This window comes from Monopterus albus, unplaced genomic scaffold, assembly GCF_001952655.1.
Source record: "Monopterus albus unplaced genomic scaffold, M_albus_1.0 scaffold39.1, whole genome shotgun sequence".
NCBI lineage: Eukaryota > Metazoa > Chordata > Actinopteri > Synbranchiformes > Synbranchidae > Monopterus > Monopterus albus.
This window is the reverse complement of record NW_018127919.1, coordinates 3,300,325-3,320,817: the sequence shown is the minus strand read 5'-3', so window position 1 is coordinate 3,320,817 and position 20,493 is coordinate 3,300,325. Positions and strand designations below refer to the sequence as shown.

The 20,493-nt window shown below is 41.7% G+C and overlaps 1 protein-coding gene across 3 annotated transcripts in view; it reads left to right on the top strand.

Moving 5' to 3' along the window:
- ksr1a (kinase suppressor of ras 1a) overlaps positions 1 to 20,258 on the top strand; it is a 25,072-nt gene extending 4,814 nt beyond the window's left edge. The window contains exons 2-21 of one of the 3 annotated variants that reach the window (XM_020598982.1): positions 5,223 to 5,363; positions 9,442 to 9,589; positions 9,694 to 10,177; positions 11,529 to 11,710; positions 12,046 to 12,115; positions 12,239 to 12,322; positions 12,549 to 12,610; positions 12,712 to 12,821; positions 13,119 to 13,287; positions 13,661 to 13,702; positions 14,009 to 14,057; positions 14,177 to 14,240; positions 15,160 to 15,441; positions 15,518 to 15,714; positions 15,807 to 15,903; positions 16,301 to 16,434; positions 16,788 to 16,919; positions 17,028 to 17,163; positions 17,365 to 17,498; positions 18,581 to 20,258. In XM_020598982.1, coding sequence (XP_020454638.1) covers positions 5,223 to 5,363; positions 9,442 to 9,589; positions 9,694 to 10,177; positions 11,529 to 11,710; positions 12,046 to 12,115; positions 12,239 to 12,322; positions 12,549 to 12,610; positions 12,712 to 12,821; positions 13,119 to 13,287; positions 13,661 to 13,702; positions 14,009 to 14,057; positions 14,177 to 14,240; positions 15,160 to 15,441; positions 15,518 to 15,714; positions 15,807 to 15,903; positions 16,301 to 16,434; positions 16,788 to 16,919; positions 17,028 to 17,163; positions 17,365 to 17,498; positions 18,581 to 18,587 — 2,724 coding nt within the window. In that variant the 3' untranslated portion in view covers positions 18,588 to 20,258. Of the gene's footprint in view, positions 1 to 5,222; positions 5,364 to 9,441; positions 9,590 to 9,693; positions 10,178 to 11,528; positions 11,711 to 12,045; positions 12,116 to 12,238; positions 12,323 to 12,548; positions 12,611 to 12,711; positions 12,822 to 13,118; positions 13,288 to 13,660; positions 13,703 to 14,008; positions 14,058 to 14,176; positions 14,241 to 15,159; positions 15,442 to 15,517; positions 15,715 to 15,806; positions 15,904 to 16,300; positions 16,435 to 16,787; positions 16,920 to 17,027; positions 17,164 to 17,364; positions 17,499 to 17,922 lie in introns of all 3 variants that reach the window. The other 2 variants (XM_020598981.1, XM_020598983.1) reach the window with 2 other exon arrangements.
- Positions 20,259 to 20,493: the final 235 nt, after the last annotated feature.

Below are 20,493 nucleotides of genomic sequence, written 5' to 3'. Positions count from 1 at the left end.
TCTTTTTGTGGGGGGGGTGGAAGATTACTGATTATGTACTGATTATGCTAATCATACAGAGCTAAACATTTATTACTGATACTGGTCTAGATGTCTAACAACTTTTCAAGTGGAGCTGGTGGGACACGAGCTGCTATCTTTATCAGCAGTCTCACTTCCTATGTCTTTACATGCACACTGCTTTGAAACCACATCTTGCCATATACTTTCACTTCTTGATTTAGTCCTCTTTGACAAGTATGTGACAAGTGATTTCACTTGTCACATACCTCATATATTTAAAGTCAGCCAATTAAGGAGTAATAGTAGATTGTCAATGACACTATAGATGCTTGTAACATTACAATTCCAGATTTCTGCCCATATGTTAAACATTTCAGACATACACAAGACATTTCTAATATCTCTGCCTGCTGTGTCTGTACCCACTGATATGAGGAGTGTGCAACAGCACTGGAGGCTTGCTGTGGTCTTGAAATTTTAGCAAGCACTAGCTTGCAACTCCCATATCAGTGTAGAGGTGATCACATGTAAACCATTCAGATATAATTCATTACTACTAAAGCTTTGAGCCACTTCATGTGATGAATTTGAGCGAACTGTGAGAGGTCAGAGTAGTTGTTGTGCTCGTGGTGCAAACAGGTATTGCTCCCATATTGCACTGGAGTGCAATCAAGAGAGGCTTGAACTCACTTTATATTCTCATTGAGAGAGGTTTATTATTCCACTTGAACTGTGTGGGGTTTTTTTTTTTTTTTTTTTCTTCTTCCCCATGAACATCACGCACTGTTATTGTACTGACGTGATGATACCATCCTCTCGAATGGAGTGCTAACTGGTACTTCACTTTTGACATGTTAATCCCACTCAGCCTTGTCTCTTTCTGTTGCCTCTGTTACTTTTACTGTGTGTCTTTATGTATTCCTGACTTTTGCTGTATCATATCCATTTACACTGCCATAGTAGCTTGTGTGCTTTAAAAACGTATCCAAATCAGTCTACATCATCCAGGAACAGTAACTTAAAAACACCCTGTAAACAGTATAAATTGAGTGTTTTTGCTTATGTGTTGTGTTTTACATAACCATAAACAAGTTTCAAACGTAGCTAGAAATGTATTTATTGCCATAAAAGCAGTTCACCTTCTTATCTTTGTGATCACTGCTCTCTGTTATGCTCAGCAAACAGTAAAGCGTCACTCTGTTTTGTCTCGTGGTGCAAGCTGTTGTGGCTGCATCTATATTTAGAAATCTTTCTTCCTACGCATTTTCAGGGTTGGTTGTTAAACAAGAAAATGAAATGACACGCAAACAGACTGTGCAAGAAGGGAGGGGAGGGGAGACTCAAAGCCAGTCAGCTGGGCTGCCTCTTATGACATGAAAACCACTGTGTGTGTCTCGGGGTTTGCTAAGAGAAGATAATGGAGAATGTCACTCACATGAGGTTATAGAGGAAACACAACTCTAGTGACTGTAGCAACGCTGACCCTGTCTGTGCTTCCTTTTTTTTAGGGGAGGGTGGGTGGTGGTGGTGTCGGTAAGAATGGACTGCATGATGTGGAAATCACGATGGCTGAACATCGTGGGCAGACCTTGATCTCTCCTTAAACAGACTCAGGATGTAATTTTGATGTCTGTTGTACTTTTTTGTTGGAAGGGAGATTTGCGTGTCCTCTCTCAAAATCATAAGGAAGTTAGCGCAGTATGTATTGTATGGTTGTAAATTATTAAAATTGCAGTAAGTTGTAGCTATATGTGCCTAAATTATTGGGAAGTTTGTCCTTTTGTGAAAAAACTTAATTTTAAGCATTCATTAAAAAAAGTATTTTACATCTGCCTGTGATGCACAACACTTGTCTGTTGTCCACAGTTGTCAGCAGTCACATCTCAAATCAAAATGTATTTATATAGCACTTTAAAAACAACAGCTTGGTGACCAAAATATTTCACATAGACTACATAAAAATTCAACAAAATAAGAGCAAGAGACAGACAGTAAGCATTTGGAGAAGAGCCATCAACTCCACTATGAACCAAAGGCCATGGAAAATACATACATTGTAAGCAGTGACTTAAAGACGGGCAGATCTAATAGTAATAGGTAAACTCACTTCTCTTCACCCCCCAACATGGTGTATGGGTCAACTTGCAGCGGTGGAAACAATTATAGAGGCGCGCCCCCCCCCAAAGTAATAGAACTAGGCATGCCTGGCTCCATAGTGTTTTGGTGTTTTCATCATTTTTTATGTGGAGATTAAACTTCAGTCTGCTCATCATGGTTGACTTGTATGAGCCTGTATAAAATGAATCCTTGAAAGCAATATTGCAGTTTGCATAAAATTTGCATTACCTCCCATCTCCAGTGCCACTGTCACTGTCACATTCCATGTTGACTGTTACACTCAGTGGAGCTGCCACATGTAAAGACAGAGGGACACAAATGCAATAGTTAATCTTACACAAGGAGTGTTGTGTGTTGAGTGAGCATGTTCTGACGGCAACGGCAAATGTGTGCATTTGTAGTTTGAGAGAAATGATCTGACCTTCCTGTGCAAGTATCATTTTCTAACATCGAGCATTGTTGCTCGGTTCTCAGACAGCTCGCTATCCTTGGCAGGTGCATCAAAGTGGCTGTGTCAGCAAGAGCCTTGAGAAAACAACTGGAGCAGTTGGATGTGCTCTGTCAGGCAGGCTGCTGGGAGGAGCTGGGACTCCTCTTTCTTCTCTGGTGGCTGACACACTGGCTGTCACTCAGAATGAGGCCGTTGCCATGGTGTTGTTTAACTCTGCTGACAGGTGGGCTCTGACGCCATTTCTCCTCCCCCTCCTCCCACCTCCAGGCCACACGTCAAACACTGCTTTCTCCACTCTGCACCAAAAATAACACTCAAGTTCCCTGCCATTATCTCTTGCTTTGTTGATGGTCCTGAGTGTACTCTCAACACAAATCCACACATTACTTATAATAGTGAGAGATTTGGGGACTTGTGTGCTTGTGCAATCCAGTCCTATAATATGCACACAGTCCTTCAAATATGCACACTGCTATTTTATAAGCCTCTCGGCGCAACTGACAAGTAATTGCAGAGCAGAATAGCAGCTGACAGAGCAAACACATCCTGTTCTCTCTCTCTCTCTCTCTCTCTTTTCATTGCCCTGACCTAAAGTGGAGCCAGTTAAAAATGTTGGTCATGTTTGGAGCTGCTACAGTTACTGTCCAGGGGAGACACATGGTGACATTTGAATGTTGAGATGTGTTGTATCTGAGCTCTGTGTTTTACACATATGGGAAAATCCCACTGAAAATCTTGCTGACGATTTAGAAGAGGGGTTGCTAGGTAACCTGACGTCACAGTACTGCACTAGTGTATGTGCTGCTAAAGCAGGAGGCCAGCTCATCAGCCACATCAAGGAAAGGCCTCTTACTGCTGTCCAGATCTTGCGAAACCCTACATTTAGACAGTTGGAGCATAGTAAACAAGTTACAAGTTGTTTGTAAGTTTCAAAAACTTATTAGTGTTACATTCAAATATGCACACTGCTATTTTATAATCCTCTCGGCGCAACTGACAAGTAATTGCAGAGCAGAATAGCAGCTGACAGAGCAAACACATCCTGTTCTCTCTCCTCTTTTCATTGCCCTGACCTAAAGTGGAGACAGTTTTGTTAGCGGCAGCCTTTTTACATCCCAAGGCCACAGCTCCTGTAGCTGCATGAGTGTGTGTCTGGTTGGAGAATGGATGTGCCACAGAGAGAGTTAAACGAGCAGAGAAAGACACACAACACTCCTCTTTGTTAGTCAGGTGCTTCAGAAGTGTATGGTGGTGTCAAGAGCTAGCCTGGAGTTGCACGCCTCATCTGAAGGTGCTGCCTGTTGTAATGGACTCTTACAGATAGACCGTGAGATAAGGAGACACACTATACGGCCATGCTGAGCTGCACAGCGCAGCCTGCTGCAAGCCAATAACACGCTGTTCATTGTAATACTTGCTCACGGGACCACTGCACTTGACATTGGCTTGGAAAGTGTTGGGGTAAGCCTCACAGCTTTATATGTAATCTGTGGAGTTTTTTTAAGACAAAAAGTAAAAGAAAAATCCCGTCTAATCATACACATAGGCTAAAGACCTTAGTGACACATCTAGCAGCATGTTCTAGTAATATTAACTGACGCGTCCCATGTAATGAGACACTACAGCAAAGGCCTCACCAGGGCGTTAGCCATTAATGTGCTGATTAACAGATGCAAGTATCAAGAGGACGACCAGGGGAGGGGTTACAGGGTGTCAATAAGTTGCTACCCTCAGCAGGCAAGCTTTTATTGTTGCCCCTCTCTCTTCTTCTCTCCGTTCGCTCCCCTGCTTCATCAGCAGAGCCCCCAGAATGTGGAAGCACTGGGGATGCTCTCTGGAGATGAGGAGGAGGAGACAAGTGAAAAGCAAGGAAACTTTGTCCGCGACCATATTTGCTGAGAATTTGCTTTGTTATACACAATGGTTGATAATACATAAGGCAACTGTGACAAAGGTGCCATGTTTTCTTAGAGTAAAGGAGATGACAGTACTTTACATACTGTATTTGGAAAATGAACTGTTCCTATGGCACATGTCCTTCCATCATTGAGAACTCGGATGTCACTGAGCAGCTTCCTTGTTCCAAACACACTTGTTTGCTGTGCCTTCACTGTAGGTTCTCTCATTAGATGACCAGCCCATTGTTCCTCTGTATAATAATAGCACTGTGTATCTGATTAACTGGTTTGTGCACTGGGGGCACTTGTAAATTGGGTTGAACAAACACTGGGGTCATTACTGCAGGTACATTGAGCTCAGAATGGAAAAACCGTCAGAATATGGAGAATTTCTTCCATCAGGTTAGTCCTTATTGTACTGAAAAGGCATATATTGATGGAAAATACATAGTCTGTGTCTGGTGAGGTGATGATTCCACTCGATTGTTACTTACTTCTGTTGAAGCAACAATAATTTGCATTAGCTGTGTTAGGAATTATTTAGAAAACCTCACCTTATACAAGGTGTCACAGTAATAAAAAAACATATATTGTGAAATGTTTGTGTCTTGTCACTGTGTTTAAAAATATTCCACTGCCAACCCAGAGGTGTGACAGATCTGCTCTACACTGAAAGCTGCCTCCTATCACACTGAGTCCCCCCTCTAACCCGCCCCTTCCATCTGCACTGTGTTCTCCATTGCTCCCTGCAGGTGAAGCTGATGAAATACATCTGTAAACAGCTGCAGTGCAAGCAGAAAGTGCCAGAGACAGAGAGGCCTGAGGCCCTGGACAGCTACCCACACTTACGAGACTGGCTCCGCACCATCAACCTGCGGCCAGAGCTCATTGAGGTAGGTCACGTTTGGTTTGTGTGAATGTCAGTATCCCTTACTTTCTCCGGCCCGGGTTACTGTGTTGCTTTTATGTGTATATGCGGTATGTGTACTCAGTCTGGGCTCACATGTGCATGAGGAATACTTGACCAGTGACCATCGAAATGCCTTTCTAAAAGAGAATTTTAGTCATTTTATGATCATGTTTCATAGTTGTATTTTCACATGAGACTTAATATGGCAAGGGAAGCAACTCCTCACTATCACAACCAAAATATACTTGTCCTTCTTTAAACAAACCTTTACTGCCTAAAAATTGAGTTCTCATCCAACTGCCTTTTATGTCTTTATGCCATGTTAGTGAGACTGAAGAATGGGAGGGATTTCTACAAAATCTTTGTTGGTCTTATATCTTTAAGAAAGAAGAAAGGTTTGTACCAGATTCATTTGGTCTTTAGTGAAGTGGAATATACCAGGAATTCTTTTTATTTTTATTTTTCAACCACTCTTAACTTAAGATTTGTAGTTCAACAGTGATCTTTTCTCCAGATGAGAGCAACTACTGTATATGAATTGATCTCTCAAACTATTTACATTTACACTCTTGATCCAAGCTACTGACTGGCCCTTTCTCCCAGTTATTAGAAATATGTGATGTCTCTTTAATATCTTGAACTGATTAGCTTAACGATAAACACTGATCATTTCAAGGGAACTAATATGGAAAAGGTTAAATAAAAAATGTGTTTATAAAGTTAGATTCTCAGTACTTTGCAGTGCAGCTGCACAGCGTTGTTCAGCAGATCAGCAGTAATAGATGTGTCATCTGTTGCTGATGGTTGTGGTAGGTGGGTTGGATGGGAACCAATGGTCAGGTCTGCCTCAGCCGGTCTATGAAAACCAGATAATGTATGACACCAGAAGTAACATGGTGGCTGGGTTGCCCTGGGAAGGCTTTGCAAGCAGTTACCAGTAAATTGCTTAATAGATGCCATTCAAGGCTGCTCAAGTGTCCTTCTCAGAAACACTTGGCTTGACTCCAGCCAGCTAATCTTTAGCTCACCCTGACCTCTGGCCTCTCTGTGGAGCAGCAGGGAAATGTCCTACAGGAACATTCCTTTATAAATACACTTGTTTTACATGTGTTATTCATACATTCCTCAGTATTTGCTGCTTGGAAACGAGGAAGTCAGTGTCATGTGTGGTTTTTGCTTATTGTATAGTGACTTGTGAGCTGGTTTGACTTAAAGTCTTAAAGTTAGTGTTGCATTAAACAAATTGTGTGTGTGTGTGTGTGTGTGTGTGTGTGTGCTTTTGCATAAGAAAGCTACAGTTTTACCAATTAAGGTGCTGCTCTTGTGGATCACCACTTCTCCTTACACCCACACCCTGTAACTAGCTGCTTATAAACACCAGAAAACGCATCAAATGCGTCCGTTTCCTCCTTTCACAGCTTTAGTGCAACGGTCATTCAGCCACATGATTTGTTTGTCATATTTTGTCGTAATTTGCTGGCTCCTCTTCCTGTGCTGTTATAAAGTGTTGTAATCCCTCCGAGCTGCTGTATGTTTGACTTGACTCCAACCTGCTTATTTTAAATGCATCTGTACTTGCTGTTATTTAGTATTTAATGTCTGAATCCTTGTGCTTTTTGTTTTGTTTTATTGATCTGATTATTTGTCTTGTCTTTAGTCATGTCTGTCATGCTCAGTGATCTGTTTGCTTTTCAATTTAAACCTCATTACCTTCCCTTCCAAAAATGTAGCTTTGTGCTAGAACATGAATTTTTTTTTTTGTTTTTACATAGTAAACGTGCTCATTTATATGTCTTGTAGAAAAAAATCTTGTTAGATTGAGATTTCTATAATGCGTGACTTCACTTGATATCATGAAGTCTGGATTGTGTAATTAGGGTCAAAAACAATAATTATATATAAAAACTGCACTGCAGCCTCTCTTCCAACTGACAGATAGATATTCTGCTATACCAAGGAGGCCCCCGCACTGCAGTGACGTAGGCATGCAATGTCAGGGAGTGGCAGGGCCCAACCACTTGTGTTTGTGTGTCTGCATGTGTGTATGTTTCTTTTTGCTTACAGTGTACACATGCGTGTGGGTGGTTGCCCTAGTTTTCTGATCGCTGTTTGCCCTCTCAGAGCAAGGGTTTAATCTGACCGATAAATGGTTCCGTACCTCCCATGTCGAAAAATATCCTAAACTCACAGTGCTGTCATTGGACTATGTCATATTTCTGCCTGTGATTCATAAATTGTTGTGTGTGGTGGTATTTTGCCTACTGCCCCAGCAACTAAACATTAAATCAACAGTACAAACAGTACCTCAGGCCCTAAGGTTTCCAACCATTCAGTCTCACGTTCTGTTCAGAGTTTTTAACCTCCGTGTCATCAGCGATTCTAAAACAGCTCATTAAAGGCACAGAGTGCTGTGTACTATCTAATTGTTGTACATGAAGTGAAGCAGAGGAAGGTTGCTTTCTTGGTATCAGGTCTAGCAAATACTAAAGCATTTAATTAAATACTGAGCAAACAATGTAAAGTCCAAATGACAAGCAAGCATAACGTCTTATCAAACTGTGCCATGAAAATAACCTACAAATCAAAATGATAGATGATTAACTCAGTGCCCAGAGGATCAGAGGCACAGTCATGCTCTTCAGTGATTTTTTTTGTTTTGTTTTGTTTTTGTCCCTAATTGTTGTAAATGTTGTTTTCCACCATGGAATTTCTGCTAGTTTAAAAACCCCATCCACTACCCTGTACCCTGTACCCTCTCTCAGCAGTGGCGCCTGCAGCTGGAATCCTATATGCACCATGCATAGATGTTTTAAATGGCTTTACTCAAGTTTTACGCCACTGTATCTGGCGGTCATTGTACGATCATCATATAGCATTTATAGAGAAATGTAGTTTAACATTTATGGCCTGAGGGAGCTATCTATCATATGGCAAGAGGTGGATCACATTTTATACTTGAACTGCTTCTCTCCCATAGATCTCTCTGAGTTGACATCAACAATTGCTTCATGTCTCTTAGACCCCATCCCGACCAGGTTGCTCCAAGATGTCTTGCCCCTAATCAACACGTCCATATTAGATCTGATCAACCTCTGTCTATTAACAGGTTATGTTCCACAGGCTTTGAAAGTTGCTGTAATTAAGCCTCTACCTAAAAAGCCTACTCTTGACCCAGGTGTTCTGGCTAATTATAGACCAATATCCAATCTCCCATTTATTTCCAAAATGCTTGAAATAGCTGCTGCAAAGCAGTTATATATTTATTTATACACACACATATGATGATTGCGAAGCCCATTGCAGTGTATTCAGTTCTCTCAGGCCGCACTTTACTTCATCCACCACAAAGATGTTTGTTCATGCCCACTGAATGGATCTAAGTGCACATGAATCTCAGACAGTAGAATAAAAATTATTGGACACTGATTAAAGACAAGTCCAAGTTTGAACATGAGAGCCTTAATGGTCTTGACTACTGCAGATGTGGGGACCGAGATCTGTTTAGACTTTCTGTGTCTTATAATTTATGGACTAAACTGTGTCTGGAGTACAATGCAACCTGCATAATCAGATAGGTGGAAGTGGGAGAAGTAGTATCTAAAATACCACAAACATGACTACCAAAACCATACAGTGCAAGTCAGAGCTTGAATGGCCTGCCTAGTACTGTAACATGCTGACACACTAATTCTGAGTTTCAGCCTACTACAGGCAATGATAATGAGAACACTGCAGTGTTAGAGAACTTAAACACTTTTTTTATATGTATATAAACACCATTAATCAGTCTTTCTTTTCTCCTGTGACACAAATGTCATCTGTTCTGTTGTGTGCACACTGGCGATACTAAGATTTAGGGGGTTATATACTTCTTGTCTCTGAGTATTTAGCAAATAATCACCATTAATCACCATTGATTACTATCTAAGTGATGTCCCCATACCTGCTGATGTGTATGGGCTTCCCACTGATACACACAGTATGCTGCTTATGTATTTGCTCATTCTCGTATTGTTGTTCAGTGCTCACACGGTATTTTTCTTTGTTTGGCTCCTGTGCAGGCAGTGGAAGTGAAGTTGTCCCTGGATGCCTTACTGCAGATGACAGGTTCTCAGGTGAGGGATACAGTACGAAGACTAGGGTCCAGTTCAGAAGAATGTGCCAGACTCAGTGCTGCCCTCTCCTGTCTGAAGAGAGCCACTGACTCAGGTATGTGTGTTTGCTGTATGGGAACCTCTATGATCCAATGCATCCCACTGTATTATCTTTAGGTTTTCTGCTACTTTTATTTCTCTGGCTTACCTCCTGTCCAGGAGGTGAACAAGACAGCAGTCCTTGGCTGTCTGAGCCAACTAGAAGGGACAGTGGCTCTCTACTGACTGCAGACCAGCTAACCAGCCTGGGGACTCCACTCCGCCCTCACAGTCCCTCACCTCTAGCCCGACCTTCCGCAATCCAGTCCACCCCATCCACACCCTCTGCTGCCTTCCCTCATCCCCGCTCAGGCTCAGTATCAGCAGCACCCATACCTGAGGCGCTGGCATCGCACGTTCACAGTGAGAGCTCCCTTACAGATCCCTTCCCCTTGTCCTTGACTCACACAGCTCGTCTCCATGGACACACTTCCACCCCACCTATAACTCCGCCTTCAAAAAGGCGTCATCGACTGAAGCCCCCCTGCACACCTCCACCTCCTTCCCGCAAAGTGCTGCATCTGTTTCCCAACATTGCCCTGACACGCAGCAAAAGCCACGAGTCCCAGCTGGGCAACCGTATTGAAGACACTCCCACCAACAAGTAGGTGCTCAAATCACTTTGTCATTATAACAGGTTTACACTGCTGACTTTGTTTACAAGCGCTAGGGAGTGAGGAAAAGTGATGTGGTGAGAGAGCTGCAGTATCTTATACTATTGCTAATGATATTTCATTGATTTTCTTGTCTTTCCAATTGTTTAGCTCTAGTAATGAGGCATCATTACAGGTGTCATGTGCTGTGTATTCCTTGATAGCCTCGCTCCATCACAAATTACTAGTATGATAAATCCCATCTCAATATGTTTCTTACAGGCCATTTCTATGATGCTCACACAAATGCCTGTTTACTTCCTCACGGCTCATTTGGTTTGTGCAGTTGTATGGAGTGTACTGTAGTTTTCATTACTAAAAAGTAAGGGAAATGAATTGTCAGTGTGTGACGCTGCTGTTAATTTCTTAAGATGATCAGTGATGAATTGATCAAAACAAATGTATTATAATGACTATGGTTATGTTACACAGAGGAGAATATATGGACATGTCTACAAGTCTGAACTGAAATGAAGGGAGAAATTGTAGTCAAACTGTAAATAGCAGTAGAGAGTGCCATGTTTTCATTAAATAAGCATGATTATGGTAATATTATGGCAAATAGGTTACTGTTGCAGTCTCATCAGTCTGATCACCTACTGAGATATAATAACAGCTGCTGAAAAGCACCTGCCCAGTGTCTCATTCTCTCCTCTGTCCTATGTTGTGTCAGCACAGGAACTTCATTTAGACATAGTCACATTTTCTCTCTCCCTCTTCCTCTTTCACATCCTGCCTGTTGCTTCTTTGCCCTGATTAGATGAGCTAATCCTCACACAGATTCCCAGAGATTATGAATCATGTCAAAACAGGAAGTATTTCCTAGGATTGATGCTCAGAGGTGGCAAGACACATGCAGTACACTTTGTCTGTATTGTGGTACATATTTATCCATAATATCCTGTCTATTTGTGGAACACTTTGTTGAAAAAAACTGGCAAAAGACAGAATTAAATATGGCTGATGTAGATTCAGTGCTTCTAACAGTGCATGCTCAGACAGTCTTGCTCGTATATTCAGGTCACAGATCTGAGAGCTGATTGAACAGAACTCAGGCTAATATTAGACCGACGGGTTTGTTTCCTGAGTACTCACGTGCATATGTGCATGTGAGTGTATAAAACACAGAACTGGTACTACTTGATGCTTCAGCTTGGGACTTCAGTCTGGGTGTCACCCTGGCTATCCCGTGCCAGTGATATTTAAGTACTCCAAAGTGCCTCTCTCTATCTCTTACATAACCTGTCTCACACACACTGTGGTATGTAAGTGATGCTGTGGTCCTTTTCCCCCTCTCTACAGGTGTGTTAAAAAGAACAAGTTATTCCTGAATATGCAAGTCAACGGGAATGGATGCGAGGACTCACCTTCTCGCTACCCTGTCGTGTCTGCACGCACCCCTGGAGCCACCCCAGCTGCAGCCACAGCACCTTATACCCTGCCTGGCACACCCACCCTAATAGAAGAGCACAGCACCATTAAGAGTGAGTTATGCACATGTTGGTGAATGTACATGGTTTACATGTTAAAAAAAACAGTCTGGCTTGGATATGAATGTTTATCCAATGTGACTGTTCTAAAATGATTTAATGAGACAGTATGGTTCTATAAAGGGTTCAAGAGAAATGAATATTCCTCATCTTTATTTTCTGTGTTTATATGGCCGCCTGTATTTGCTTATTTTTGGGCCGGTTTTGGGGTCTGTAAGATCTCCACAATCATTTCTATGCATTAGATCAGTCTTTCTTGACATAACACATTCCTCTGCTTAATCTTTCCTCCCTTCTTTCCTTTCTTCCATCTGCTGCTCCCTGGCTAGATAATGTAGCACTACACCGCAGCTCCCCACAAGCTGTGAGGAGGGACATAGGTCTAGCAGTTACACACAGGTAGATCTTTATTTTTTCCACACAAAATGTTCTGTCATAAACTTGATTGAATTAACCATATCAATAATAACCCTGCAGTAATGTTATACCATAGATCCAACAGAGGTTCTTATGTTTGCATAGGTTTTCAACAAGGTCTTGGCTGTCCCAGACATGTCAGGTGTGCCAGAAGAACATGATGTTTGGGGTGAAGTGTAAACACTGTCGGTGAGTTGAGTGCCTTTTATTTAAAGTGAACTTGAAGTGGACAGAGGTTTTACATTAGAAAGCATGAGAAGGTTCTGTTGGGTGTTGGGGCCACTGGGGCACATACAGTATGGATCTGAGAGCTGGGGAGCGTGACACCTTGAATAGATCATGATCTGGAAAGGAAGAGTGTTAGGTGCCAGGTTGATCGCTATTTGACATCATGTGCAACCGCCTCTCTGTGCAGGTTAAAGTGCCACAACAAATGCACAAAAGAAGCTCCATCCTGCAGAATCTCTTTTCTACCAAGTGAGTTTTATTGAATTCTCAATCTGCAGTTGATGAACAGCTGAGTGTGTTTTGCATACATCCATGTACATACATTGTGACGCTACGAATTTCTTTCATAGTTGCCAAAATTCGGAGGACTGAGTCCGTTCCATCTGATATAAACAATCCTGTGGACCGGCCATCAGAAGCACCACAGTTTGGCACACTACCAAAGGCCATTACAAAAAAGGTAAACATTAAAAACAAGGGTTTAGGAGCTGTGTATTACTGTTTGTAGTCATTTTAAACATTACTGAATTATTGTCACATTAAAATAACACTTTGATATTGGCCATACAAGTGCCACTAAAGTGCCAGCACTTAATGAAAATACAGGCTATATGTGCCTGTTTTCACATATGATCCCATGATTCTGCATGCTTTTTTTTTTTTTTTTTACTTTTTAAGAAAAACTCTAATAATTCTGTAAGAGATTTTTGGGAAAGTAAAAGAGTAGAATTCATCTTATCTATCCCTGCTCCACCAGGATCATCCTCCAGTGTTGAACCAGCTGGATTCCAGCAGCAATCCGTCCTCTACCACCTCATCCACACCTTCCTCCCCGGCACCCTTCCAGCAGAGCAACCCTCTGAGCGCAACTCCACCACCCAATCCCTCGCCCAAAGGTCACAGGGACAGCCGCTTCAACTTCCCAGGTAAGCACGGATCCAGGAGGACACAAGAAAATCCAGAAGTATAGATAGCCAGAGTCTGAAATACAAACACTACACACATATACACAGAAATGTGTATGCGAGCTTTGTGCTCTTGACTTCTCCTAGTTATACAGTTTCCCCCCTGAATTCCTGTTTCAGTTTAACAGTATGTAGCATAGTATGGGCTTCACCCAGTTTTCTTCCCTCCTTTCTCCATTTATGTAAATTAACACTGAAGAACAAACTGCACTTCTTACAAGATTTGTTAATTCAGAGCTTCTCTAACCATCAGTCTTTCTCACTGCCATCCTCGTCGGCCTTTCTCTCTCTCTCTCTCTCTCTTTTATTTTTATTTGTTTTATTTTTACAAAAGCTGCCTGTTACTTTCAGCATAGACAGCAGTTTATCTTCCCTGGTGAGTTGACAGTCCCCAGATGTCTGGTGCCATGTTGCCATCCCATCATCCCACCCTCCAGCTCTCTCTGTCCTCTCTGCATGTTTGCTTTTACTGTAGCTATCTTTCATTGTGTCCCTGCACTAGGTTTGCATGATGTCATTTAACAGCCTTTTGACACCATCTGCTGGAGATAGTGAGAAATTGCATGAGTTGCCATGCGCCTGTATGTGATGGGCCATTTCCCTAAGGAAAAGGGGTGAAAACACAAGATTCTTTTTCTCCTCCTCTCATTTCCTTCCTAAAACATGTTCTTTTTCTCTACAGATGTCTCCACTCCTGTTAATTTGCACTGTGATGTTCTCCAAGACGCTGTGTAAGATATTTATATGGAAAATTGCAGTTCAATAAGCATCAGTGATAACAGAATAGTTTAATTATTATCATTTATGTCTTTGGTTTGAACCACTCTGATATCGGTTGTCTGTATCACAGCAGTGAAACAGAGCAATCAGCGGATGACATACATGCTGAGCTGGTAGAAGATGAAGATGAAGAGGTAATGTTGCAACATGTCATGTGTGCAGTGTAGAAAAGCACTTTGATACCAGCCTTTTCTCTCAGTATAATGAGGTTGTCTAAGTCGTATTTCTGACATGGGTCTTGCATCAGCTTGTGATGTAAATTGAGTTAAAGGACAGAAATTCTCAGATGTCATTATGTTACTCACTGTGTAGCAAACTTGTTGCAAACTTTCCAGTCCTCATTATTATGAGGACTGGAAAGTTTGCTACAAGATGCAAAGTAGACAAACTTAGACAAAGCCAAAACTGGTGACACTGACCTACACAGAAGAACGTGACAGAATGGTTATTTTCTGTGGTGCAAAAAACATGATCATGGGGCTGTTCCAAAAGCAGGTTAGTTGAAAAGACAGAGTTTGTTCACCCTGACTCAAGGGAAACGCTGGGTTTTCAGTTCCAGAAATGGAGGTCACTTTAACTCTGTGAATCTAACCTGCTCACTGGCAGGCTTTCTTCAACAACCCCCGAGTTTCTGCTCCTGCAGGAAGAAGCTCTCTCACACTACTGGTCACACTTAGAGCATTCCTGTCATGGGTATTGATCATTTTGGAGAGTATGTGCAGACTTGTGAGTGAGAATAATTGTAGTGCAGCTTTAAAGACTTTATAACATAAAGATTATAACATTTCAGTTTCAGAGTAGCTATTGAATATGCATATAATCTTGTTTTAACAGCATTTTGGTGATTTAGATTTAAATTCACTACATTTAAATAATTCTTTATATATATTCTGTATATTGATAATTACTATATGAAGTATTCTGCTTTAATTTGTATGAACAGAAAATATTAAAAGTTATTTTCACGTCACCTAACTCACCTTTCTTTAGGTAGCCTTAGTTTTATTCTTTCATACATAGTTGAATAACAAAGCCAACACTACACTGTTGTAGGAAGCACAGGAAGAAATTAAGGTTGAAAATGACCCAGAAGCAGAGGAAGAGGAGGGAGAGAATGAGGACGAAGGAGAAGAAGATGATGATGATGGGGAGGAGAATCGGAAGAACGCAGGCTCAGACGGTGAGTTGGATGGCGATGAGCTGGATGATCTGCCCAGCTCTCGGGGGAACCAGTGGAAGGGCCCCATCTCCCGCAAGGCCAGTCAGACCAGTGTCTATCTGCAGGAGTGGGACATCCCTTTTGAGCAGCTGGACCTTGGAGAACTCATAGGAAAGGTGAGGACATCCGTAGCGTGTGTGTGTCATAGTCCGAAAAGGCACTTTTGCTGAAGTTGTTTTGTTGTGTATGCAGGGCCGTTGGGGCAAAGTGCATAAAGGTCGGTGGCACGGCGAGGTGGCTATCCGACTTCTTGAGATTGATGGGAACAATCAGGACCATCTGAAGCTCTTTAAAAAAGAGGTGATGAACTACAGACAGACTAGACATGAGAATGTGGTCCTCTTTATGGGAGCCTGCATGGCTCCACCCCACCTAGCCATCATAACTAGGTGAGAGCACAGATATCAAACATACCTCTAATATGATTTTAACCCAAATACATTTCTTCAGTTCTTCAGTTTCATCTTTTCTCTCCCGATAGCTTCTGTAAAGGGAGGACATTGTATTCAGTTGTTAGAGACACTAAAAACGCTTTGGACATTAATAAGACGAGGCAAATCGCTCAGGAGATTGTAAAGGTAATTCTTATTTTGAAATCTTTTATTTAAAAGCATTCATTATTACATTTGATTTTTGTAAGACCCATGATTTAAGCTGTCATCAGTGCTACATGCTACATGCCAAGAAATATTTTTATTATAAGAAACCAGAAGTCTGTATTATAACAAAGCCAGAGATATTGTTTATTAAATAGATTTCTGTTTTGCTCTTTGTAGCTAATTAATGTCCCAAGAGAATATTGCCAGTTCAGTCCAATTCTCTATTTGCATTGTAGCTGCCAACGGAACAGCAAAAAGACTCAAATAGACTGGAACAAGGAAAAAATCATTTTGAGCAAACAATTAAACTCCTGAATTAACATCAGAGCTTGTATGAAAACATTCCATGAACTGTTGTGTTTGCCTTTCGATACAGGGAATGGGCTATCTGCACGCTAAAGGTATTGTTCATAAAGATCTGAAGTCAAAGAATGTTTTTCATGATACCAATAAAGTCGTGATCACGGACTTCGGGCTGTTTGGGATTTCTGGAGTTGTTCAGGAAGGGAGGTGAGAAACATTACAACCCCAGCTAGAGTGCTGGTCACACCACACTGCTACTGTATTGCTTGGGGAGGTCCAGTGATTTGTAAGAACTGCTAAGGTCCATGGTGGCTCCAGTCCTGCAGGCATCTCTCATGTCAGCCAGTATTTTCTGCAGAGATGGAAATGTCCTGCTTGTAAAATCTGAATAATTCCCAGCATAGTCTTCGAAGCACATGTTGAACTCACAGCTTGCTAGTTTTGTGCATTCACTGTGTATGACTTCATGAATAGCTGCTTTGTACGCAGGAGTTGGAGATTTCATGCATTTTCCACTCTAGTAAATGTGTCTTTCTGATCAAATGTGTACTTTTTTCCAGGCGTGAGAATAAACTAAAACTTCCACATGGCTGGATTTGTTATCTCGCGCCAGAGATTGTGCGTAAGATGAGCCCAGGAAACAACGAGGACCGCCTCCCTTTCTCCAATGCAGCAGATGTGTACGCCTTTGGGTAAGCTCGGCACACGTCTTGGTTAACGCACATAGTTCTCTGGGCCTGTTCTACTGTCACACCTGTGTCACAAAGGAATAATCACCCTGCTGCTTTGCCCCCTTTAAGCACCATTTGGTATGAGCTCCAAGCTAGGGACTGGCCAATCACCAACCAGCCTGTGGAAGCTACCATCTGGCAGGTGGGGAGCGGAGAAGGCATAAAGAAGGTCTTGGCAGCGATCAGCCTGGGCAAGGAGGTCACTGTGAGTCAAAACAGAAGCACAAGTGTCTCTGTCATTCAGAAACATACATGTTTGTTCTACTTGTGTAAATGTGGCAACCGCGCTCTAGTGCTACAGCAATGTGTTGCGATGATTCCCAGTGCACAGTCCAATGAGTGCTTTGCCAGGTGCCTTTACAAGTACAATACATACACTGAATGTCATTGTGCCTTGTTGCCTCAGGAGATCCTCTCTGCCTGCTGGGCGTACGACCTGAGGGAGAGGCCAACCTTCACCCAGCTGGCTGACATGCTGGAGAAGCTGCCCAAACTCAACCGCAGGCTGTCCCACCCTGGACACTTCTGGAAGTCTGCAGAGTAGGTATCCAGAAATGAAGAAATATGTAAAGACACTGGACAAAAACAAAACCTCAGTCCTTACTGTGTATCTTCTGGATCCTTGTGGTACAATGGCCTGTCACTGATGATCATTAGTCATTGACTCTTAACTCTACAAGCAGTATGAGCCGGAATTTTTCAGCACTGGGGTAACATAGTCTTATTTATTGAGGAGATTCAGTAAATGGATGTGTTTGCTATATTTTGTATATGAGAAGATAAATATGTTTGAATTATTTTATCACTTCTGTTCAGCACTGCACATGACCCGAATGCACTCTGGCACAGCAACATGGCATACTGTAGATGCTGTCGCTTGCTCTCAGATGAAATGTGATCTTTGTGCTTGATGTATGTAAATGTGAATTGTAAAGCTGAACTTATTCTTTGTCCCCCAACATAGGCTGGACAGTCATCTCTTGTCTTGATTTGTGACGGTTGTGAAGTCCAAAGTGTGAATTGACCAAGTACAATACATACAAAAACAGGAGTCACAAGAATGTTCAGATCTAAAAATACAGGAAATGAACTTTGAACATTGAAGAATCACTTAAAAACAATCACTCCTTGTCATCTTTATTGGTTTGCATCATATTCTGCACCAGAATGGATTTTATTCTCTTTTTACCCAGACCTCCTCCTCGCCCCCATCACGCCATGCTTCCCGCTTGTTTTCTGCTTCTTGCTTATGATGTGCTTTTTCACAAACCTCTGCTCCAGGACTACGTGCAACCTTTGTTTCTTTACTTTTAGTGTAAAACCTATCACTGTGGATCTTCTATGGTTAAATGCAGTTTCATTTAGCCGGATAATAAAAGAGATGCGAGCATATCTTTTACATAAAACAACAATTTAAATCACTTAAAATTTCAGTTTGGATATAAAATGGTCAAATGAATCTTTGTTGTTGATTGAACTAATCTCTGTGTATATAGTATCCTTCTGCTTTTGCAGTGGTGCCTTCTTCACCGTTGCAAGCTTGTTGCACTTTCACTAACCATGTGATGTTTGTGTTTTCCTTTGCTGTTTTCTCTCTTTTCTTACTCTCTTTTCTAATCCAGGTTGTAGCAGTCGCTCTGACACATAAGCAATGCAAAACAAAGCCTGGGTCTGCCTTGCATGCTCCTGAATCCTTAACTGTTACAGGATTGATCAAAGCATTGCCTCTGCCTGAACCAGACACTACTTCCACTAATCCACAGTCTGATCTTCCATGTTTAACCACCACGTTTTCTTGTCGGGAAGAGAGGATCAGTGGACTGAGGTGTGGTGTAGGGACAAACACGGTCGTCCCCCACCTTTTCCCTCCTTTCATCTAATATCTCTTTGCCTTCCTTTTTGGTTTTGTTCTGTAATGTTGTTTGGGACTTTGAGGCTTGTGAATCACTGGCTTGTGTTGTCTGTGCTGAGACGGACTGGTGTGCTGTGCCTCCTGATGACCTGCTTGCCTTCTCTGTGCTGCTGTGATGTGGTTGTTCTCGCCAGGGACCCGACCACATGGCTCCTCTTCACTCTGACACAAACAGACACACTGCTGGGCATAAAATGGACCCTACTCCCAAACGGATTACTTCATATATCTGTGTTTTCGCTGAGGGGGTTGACAAGCATTTGACAGGCTGCTTGAGTGATGTTCTTAAACCGACTGCCTCTCTGCTCCTGTCCCTCGGTGGTTTTAGCGGTTGTGTGATGGCATGTGCTAAGATGTTCGCCAGCCCGTGTCCAGACACAATGAGCACTTTGTCAACAGGAGAGAAATAATCATGAACTCTGTTTTTTTTTTATTTTTATTGTTGTTGTTGTATTTCTTGTTGTTTAGTTTGGTTTTAAAGAGTCACATTTGCAGTGTTTCCTTTGATTCTTCAGGATGGTCTCTGAGGCTTGGACAGTGTGATATGCTCGCATGTATGTCGTCTTTTTGGAGTATAACCTTGTAGAGTCACTGTTTATTGGATGCATTTGAAAACAGGGCACTGATGAAGACACTTCTGTACAGTATGTTAAATGGCAGGTGAAAGGAACCAGGTCAGATATTCCCTTCATTCACAATCCATATGGGAATAGAATTATGCTGGCTATATATTATTAAATACATTTTAATAATGGTGTCCATCCACTGAAGTGTAAAGTGCACTTTATAAGAATATGAGTTCCTTAAAGTCCCTCTTCTAAGAGGTTATTTCATTCTCTGCACAAAAAGAATAAAAAAAGATAAGTCAGAAACCTGGTGCAAAAGTGTCCTATATCCTCCTAAAACATTACCTCTTGCGTGCGCTTGTGCGTAATGTTTGTGATTGCTGACTTCAGTTGGTGTGCTTGTATTTATGTGTCGTATGTGGGTGCATGTGCAACCAAGTGAGCGTACTGTGTTGGAATACCTAGGGTTGATTTTTGTGAACGACTGCAGTACATGTTGTGTTGCAAAATCCAATGGTATGTAATGTATATACATTATTTAATGTATAGCACATTAACAGTTCTTACAATATTTGTATACACATTTTATATGTAAAGTACATCATTTTAGGTACTGCCATGGCTATTACAGATGCATATATATATTTATATTTTTTTCATGTATAAAATCTGTATAAAAGCTGTACAATTTTTTAGAATGGGCCAATACATGCTTTTCATGTTACTGTAAAAATTCATATTTTTGTATTGCATGTGATGACCATTCTGTACACAGTTTCTGTTTTCATCCATGGAAGACAATAAAATGGGGCTTGTCATGTACCAACAGAGAGGACAGTGTTCTTTTATGTAGGAGACTGAGGCGGGAGATAACGAACGCCAGGTGCATGAAGTGATGGGGGTTAAATGCTTTCTCTCTGACCTATCTACCTGATCTCTGCATGTGAGCTGAACCTTCACTACCTGTGGTATTACCTGACAAAGTGTCACTGTGTCTTCCATTACTGGTCCATCACATCATCTGTGAGCATTTCTGGGTTGGACAAAGATATGCAGA